The sequence below is a fragment of the Apaloderma vittatum genome, unplaced genomic scaffold (assembly GCF_000703405.1).
Source record: "Apaloderma vittatum isolate BGI_N311 unplaced genomic scaffold, ASM70340v1 scaffold9401, whole genome shotgun sequence".
NCBI lineage: Eukaryota > Metazoa > Chordata > Aves > Trogoniformes > Trogonidae > Apaloderma > Apaloderma vittatum.
Window position 1 is genome coordinate 26823 of NW_009698625.1, and position 6802 is coordinate 33624.

At 47.3% G+C, this 6802-nt stretch overlaps 1 protein-coding gene across 1 annotated transcript in view; it reads right to left on the minus strand.

The window, feature by feature from the left end:
* Nucleotides 1-1656, minus strand: part of LOC104280444 (serine/threonine-protein kinase SBK2-like) — a 1878-nt gene extending 222 nt beyond the window's left edge. Inside the window, exons 1-3 of the mRNA XM_009878098.1 lie at nucleotides 1480-1656; nucleotides 656-858; nucleotides 1-392 (exon numbers count right to left, since the gene is read on the minus strand). Coding sequence (XP_009876400.1) covers nucleotides 1-392; nucleotides 656-858; nucleotides 1480-1654 — 770 coding nt within the window. The 5' untranslated portion in view covers nucleotides 1655-1656. The remainder of the gene's footprint in view (nucleotides 393-655; nucleotides 859-1479) is intronic.
* Nucleotides 1657-6802: the final 5146 nt, after the last annotated feature.

Here is a 6802-nt window from a genome sequence, read left to right on the forward strand (position 1 = left end):
AGGCCTGTCTCCTGCCACAGCATGAAGTCCTCAAAGAAAGGGTCATCTGGCAGGCTCTGCTCCCAGGGGAAGTAGCCGGTCAGCAGGCAGAAAAGCAGCACGCCGAACGCCCAGGCGTCTAAGCTGGTGTCAATGGGCACTCCTTGGGTATCAGTTGTGTTGCTCAGCTCGGGAGCGGTGTAAGGGATTACACCAGCCACCAGCTTGAGCTTGGTACCCTTGGGCCGTGTAAGCCCGAAGTCAGTCAGCTTGATGCGCCGACACTCAGGATCAAAAAGCAGCACGTTCTCAGGCTTGACGTCACGGTACACGAGCCCCCGGCTGTGGATGAACTCCAGTGCACTCACGAGCTGCTTGGCACACTGCTTAGCGGCTGCCTCAGGGATCCCATCCTGCACAGGGAAGAGGGACAGGTAGTACAGCACATGCAGGGCACCCTGGCAGCCCAGCCAGCTGGGATCTCACCTACATGCTCTGCACTGGGGAAGACCTTTACATTTCTGGTCTTGCAGGCCTGAAGCTGCTTCAACACTGTAGACCCCAGAGATAAAAGACCCGCAGCCCATGGTCTTTATCGCCCTCCTTCCAACCCAGTCAGCCTGCACAGGGCCAAATGCTGCAGCTCTAGTCCCCACATCCTCATGGCAGCACCTACCCGGGGTTTGATGATAGAGATGAGGTCTTTGTGCAATGCTGGTTCGTAGAGGAAGCCGTAGTACTGACTTGACTCGATGGCAATTCCAAACATGCCAATGATGGCAGGGTGGGTAGCAAGGGAGAGCGCCACACAATACTCATACAGGAACGTGTGCAGCTTGGTACTGGCTTTGGGTAGCAATTTGAGAGCCATAGGAGTCCCTGGCAATGGGAAGAGTGGGTTAGACTCCTCTGAAAGTCACTCACACCAAGGCCAGACAGAGGGGGCACTGAGGAGCTGTAGGTCCAGGCACTCACAACTACAGGAGGGTCTCTGAACCAACATTTTATATGGATACATCCTATGGACACCCAATCTGGGAGCAGGCACTGCCACTGGTGTGGGGTTTGAGCCTGTCAGCGCTTGTACAGGAGCACTGGCTAGAGGAAGGGAAATGCAGGCTGCATGGGCCCATCAATCCAAGCTAGGACTACAGGGAAAGACTAGCGGCAGAGCCCTGTGGGCACTCATAGGCCTTAATAGACTTGGCCAACCACACGTAGGACCTCCACTCACACCTTCTGTCTGTGGGTCTTGGGGCACCCTTTAACCTCAGGCTTGGGACTTCACTCCCTGCCTGAGCTTTGTGGTGAGAGTGCTAGCTTCCATCTATATTACGTCCATGCCAGTGCCTTGCTGGGAAGATTCCTGTCCTGACGGTCTTCCTGGGGAACCCCCACCGTGCCTAGTGCACGGACCTAAGGAGCCAACACCCCACCCATCACTCTGAAGACTAGAGGGGAGGCAAGACACAGTAGCTCAGAGTGCAATCAATTCATTACCTCTCTGCCTGTGAGTCACGAGCATCACGTGGCCATACTTGCCCCTGCCCAGCTCCCGAATAACCTCATAGTGTTCGGCCACCTCTGTGCGCACCAGACTCTGAGCTGTGATCTCCAGGAGCTCATCCAGTACAGTTGGCACCGCTGTCCCTGCTGCAACTGAGTTTTCAGCCATTGCTGAGCACTGTGATAAAAAACATAGCCTGGGTCAGTAACATCACACCATGTATAGAGAAAAACAGGTGGGACACACCACACAAACCATGGCACGGCAGGGCGTTTGGAGCCATTTGGAGCTTGAGCACTCCTTCAGCTGTTGTACCACTGAGATTGTGCTTTTTATGCAGTACACCTCTGGGCAAAGCCCCTCATCTTATAAAAGGTCCCTGTACCAAAGTGAACCTCTCTCAGCCCTCTGATCTGCTGCACACCCTGGAATAGTGACCTGCTTGTTTCTCTCTAGTTGTAGTCTCTGGGACCTCTCATTTCAGAGACTTGTACCATCTTTCTGCGTCCATATTACAGAATGGCCTTCCAGGCCTCTTTCTTACTCCAGTCACCAAGGTGTCATCCAACAAGCAAAACATTAGCAGTCCCAGATAATCAAGTGTGACCCAGTCCTCTTGCTTTCCTTAGGCTACTGCAGCAAGACCATGTCTCCCTGCACAGAAACTCACTTCTACTGTTTAATGAAGAAAGTTCTTCAGGTAGCAGCAGAGACAGACTTGACCCTTAGGCAGACCCACAGCTGGCCCATGACAAAAAACATGATTACTAGTCAGAGGCCGTGTGCTCTGAGCAAGCCAAAAGGAGCTCAGAACCTCATACGTCTGCTGACATTTCTGACCCAAAGTCACTCATCTGTGCAGCCAAGAAACTTAGGCAGGAAGGAAGCTCGGACATCAATAGCAATCTGTGCGGCAGCCAGCTGCTTCAGACCCGTTTCAGGCAAATGCTTTTTCAACCTCCCCTGCCAGCTACAAGGCAACATTTTCAGGCCCCTGTGGCGGTACTCTCTCGCTGACTACCTCCCTGTGCTTTGAACACAGGCATCTCAGGCCTGGGACCCTCTCCTGGCTTTGGAGCAAGGTCACAGAATCAGCATCATAGGATGGTCAAGGTCGGAAGGCTAATAAGATCACCTAATGCAACCTCTTGCTCAGAGGAAGGTTAACTAGAGCAGGCTGCTCAGGACTGTGTCTGGTCTGTTTTTGAATATTTCCATGGATGGAACTCCACAACTACTCTGGGCAACTTGTTTTAGTATTCAATCAATTAATTATGGTTAAAATTTTTTTCTTATGCCTAAATAGAAATCCTGTGTTTCAGGCCCACTGCCTCTTGTCCTGTCACTCAATATCATTAAGATGACCAGTTTTATTAGTTTCTCCTTGTTTGAGAGATGGTCCAGTATCCTCATCATCTTCACAGACTGGGTTGTACCAGTATGTCCTCATCTCTCTTACACTGAGGAGCCTAGAACGAGACCCAGTAGTCTAGACCTCTCCTCGGCAGTGGTGAGGAGAGAGGAAGGATCACCTCCCTCAACGTGCTGGTAATGCTTTGCCCAATGCAGCCCTGGGTGCAACCCAAGAGCCTTTAGGTTGCAGCATTCTTGGATATCTTAAACAGTTTGCAGTGAGACAGAACTCCAGTGTAAAACCAGTGGCTCATCTCCACATCTACAAATTCATGGATGTCCTTCTATGAAATACTCTGACTCAGATGGCACTTTCTGGGGGAGGGAATTGCTAAGAAGGAAGATGACATCCTGGGAATATGAGTGGAAGCAGAAAGAATGAAACATTTTCCTTTAGTTTTTACATTGCTTTATCTGTGATCAGAACTTATATTATAGTTCCTTCAACTTCTAGGCTCCAGTGCTGCTAAATCTGGTCCAGTAATTTACCAATCGAATTATTTAAGCCTAAGAAAGATGCAAAAATAAAAGCTATATTTGCATATGAAACTGAGAGTACTGTGGAAGATTTTCTTGAGCAAGGAAGACTCTCCACTGGTCAGTGAGAACTGAGTTAGAGACCTCTTGGAGCAACTGAAAATGCATAAATCCATGGGTCCTAATGGGGTACATCCATGTGTGCTGAGAGAGCTGGCTGGCATTGTTGCTGAGCCCCTCTCTATCATTTTTGAAAAATCATGGAGAGGTGCTTGAGGACTGGAAGACAGTCGGTGTCACTCCACTCTTCAAAAAGGGCAAGAAGGAGGACCCAGGCAACTACAAACCAGTCAGCCTCACATCCATTCCTGGAAAGGTCATGGAGCAGCTCATTCTGCAGGCCATCTCTAACCAAATGGAAGAAAAGAAGGTTGCCAGAAGTAGCTAATATGGATTTACTAAGGGGAAATCCTGCTTGACTAATTTGATATCCTTCTATGAAAGAGTGGCCAAATGGGTAGATGAAGGGAGAGCAGTGGATGTCGTATACCTTGATTTCAGTAAAGTTTTTGATACTGTCTCCCATAACATCCTCGTGGGAAAACTCAAAAAATATGGGATAGATGACTGGACAGTGCGGTGGATTGTGAACAGGCTAAACAATAGAGTTCAGAGGATTGTGATCAGTGGCACAGAGTCAAGTTGGAGGCCTGTGGCCAGTAGTGTTCCCCAGGGATCAGTACGGGATCTAGTTTTGTTCAATATTGTCATCAATGACCTGCATGAAGGGATAGAGTGTACCCTCAGGAAGTTCGCTGATGATACAAAACTAGGGTGGTGGCTGATACACAGAAAGGCTGTGCTGCCATCCAGCGAGATCTGGACAGGCTGGAGAGCTGGGCAAAGGGGAACCTCATGAAGTTCAATAAGGACAAGTGCAGAGTCCTGCATCTGGGGAGGAATAACATCAGGCACCAATACAGATCAGGGGTCATCCTGCTGGAAAGCAGCCCCATGGAGAAAGACCTTGGAGTCCTACTGGACAGTAAATTGTCCATGGGACAGCAATGTGCCCTTGTGGCCAAGAGGGCCAATGGGATCCTGGGATGCATTAAGAAAAGTGTGTCCAGCAGGTCTAAGGAACTTCTCCTCCCACTCTACTCTGCCCTGGTGAGACCACACTTGGAATACTGTGTCCAGTTTTGAGCTCCTCAATTCAAGAGAGACAAGGACCTACTGGAGAGAGTCCAACAGAGAGCTACGAGGATGATTAAGGGACTTGAACATCTCTCCTATGAAGAAAGACTGAGAGAACTGTGGCTGTTTAGCCTTGAAAGAAGAAGACTGAGAGGGGATCTTATTGATGTACTCAAATATCTGAGGAGTGAGTGTCAAGAAGAAGTGGCCAGTCTCTTCACAGTGGTGCCCAGTAACAGGACAAGGAATAATGGGTTTAAGTCAGAACATAGGAAGCTCTGCCTTTCTGAAAAGGTTTTGACTTGGTGTGACAGCCAACAGCAGCCAAAGTTGGTACAGTCCCTACTGCAGGGAATTCAACTATGAACGAGTATGTGTATGGGAGGGAATGAATGGAAGGCTGGGGAGAAACTCACAGGGAAAGACAGTCTGGAAAGTATTCTAGAGATTTTGCTTTGATGGCCTCCTGGTTGCTGCCCAGCTGGCACAGCTTGTGAAATTCCACATAGCAATGGCATCACAGAGCCCACAAACAAACCCACTGTGCCGCCAATATTTCCAAATAAGCGCTGCCACATTTAGGTGTTAAATGGAATAGCTGAAAAAAAACTGTTAAAAAGTCTTAGCTAGGACTACAGAGAAAAAACTTTAAATGAAAGGCCCACTGAATAGAGAATGGAACAAAAGGAGATATGTCTTGTGCAGAACACTGTAGACTTCAAAAAAAATATCAAAATATCTCTGCAAAAAAATCAAAAGATCTTTTCTGTCTTACAGAGTTTCTGCTATATCAAATTCACAGTCATATACAAGTTCTTGTCAGCAAATAGTTCACGATCTTCTCAGATAACTTAATTTCTCAAAGTTGAGTTAGATAAAATTTCTTCCCTTGTAGGCTGACCACCTGTTAGTGCTATCTAACCCAAAGGTTAAAATCTTCTCAATGCATCCACTTAATGTATTATTCAATAATGATATGATTTTCACATAACTATTAATTAACATGATTTTATTTGTATTTAATTATTTATTATCTGATTCATCTATTCTATTTTCATATGATTCGTTACTTCTCTCCTATTTACTGTGTGAAAATTTGCTTTTGTGGATGGGAGAACGTTTCCATCTATATTTTTGGTTCCCAATCCAGCCTTGGAAGTCAAAACATTTCAGTCCATAAGCTTTTGCAAAACTAACTAACCAGATAGATAGATAGATAGATAGGCCAGTCTTGTGTCCTTCCACTTCATATTTCAAATGAACTGTGAAACATAGTGGCAAGGATCCTTACTTCCATGTATGGTCCCACCGGGGTGGGAGGGCAGATTGTCTGGGTACTGAGTAGAGCGCCAGCTTGGAAAAACAGATCAGCCAGAGCATATGGGTGGAGTGTCTTGAGGGACAGTGACAATCCTGTGGGTGTAATCATGACTCCATATGAAGGAAGGCCCAGCTGCAGTTATTCCAGAGCAGTCTGCAGGCTTTGAGCACTGCTGTCCTCGAGGAAACTCATTACAAGGCACTGGCCATACTTCAGGAAATAACCATAGCTGTCAGGTCTTTCTCTGAGATACCACTGCCGTTAGCTAGGAAGCTAAGGGAGGGCCAAATGTCAGTCACTACTGAGTAGAGTGTGCCTGGGTGCTCTGCACCTACCTCTGTTACCTTCCAGAGGGCCATTTGCCCTTTGCAGAGTGTGAGGCACTGGGGAGGAGGCCACCAGGGCCCTGGCGAGGGTGTGCTCACCATCTAGCTGTGCTGTATTGATGGCAGCAGGCTGGGTCCTTTTCAAAACTATTCTTTCCTCCAGTGGTTTTCCTATGCTTCATCCTTGCTAAAGATCCTGTTTCCAGGCTGTTGTCAACATTCAAGAAACCCTAATTCCCCCAAAGAGTCTATAATTACAGCAGCAAGAAATTCACATCCTATCGGGAGATGCTTCCCAACTTCCTGAGGAGCTGAGGAGGAGCTACTCTATGGAGGTATGGTGTCTTGGTCTAGGTAATATTATTCAACCAAAATTATTAACATATTTGGTTCTGTAAAGCACTCCATACAAGTCAAGAATTAAAGACAGCATAATCTCTGTATAACAGCGATAGTGCTATGACAACAGAATCACAGAGATGTTAAGGCTGGAAAGGACATCTCAAGATCATCTAATTCGATTCCTCTGCTCAAGCATCAGGTTATCTAGGAAGGTGTCCATTCAGGTTTTTCATGTCTCCA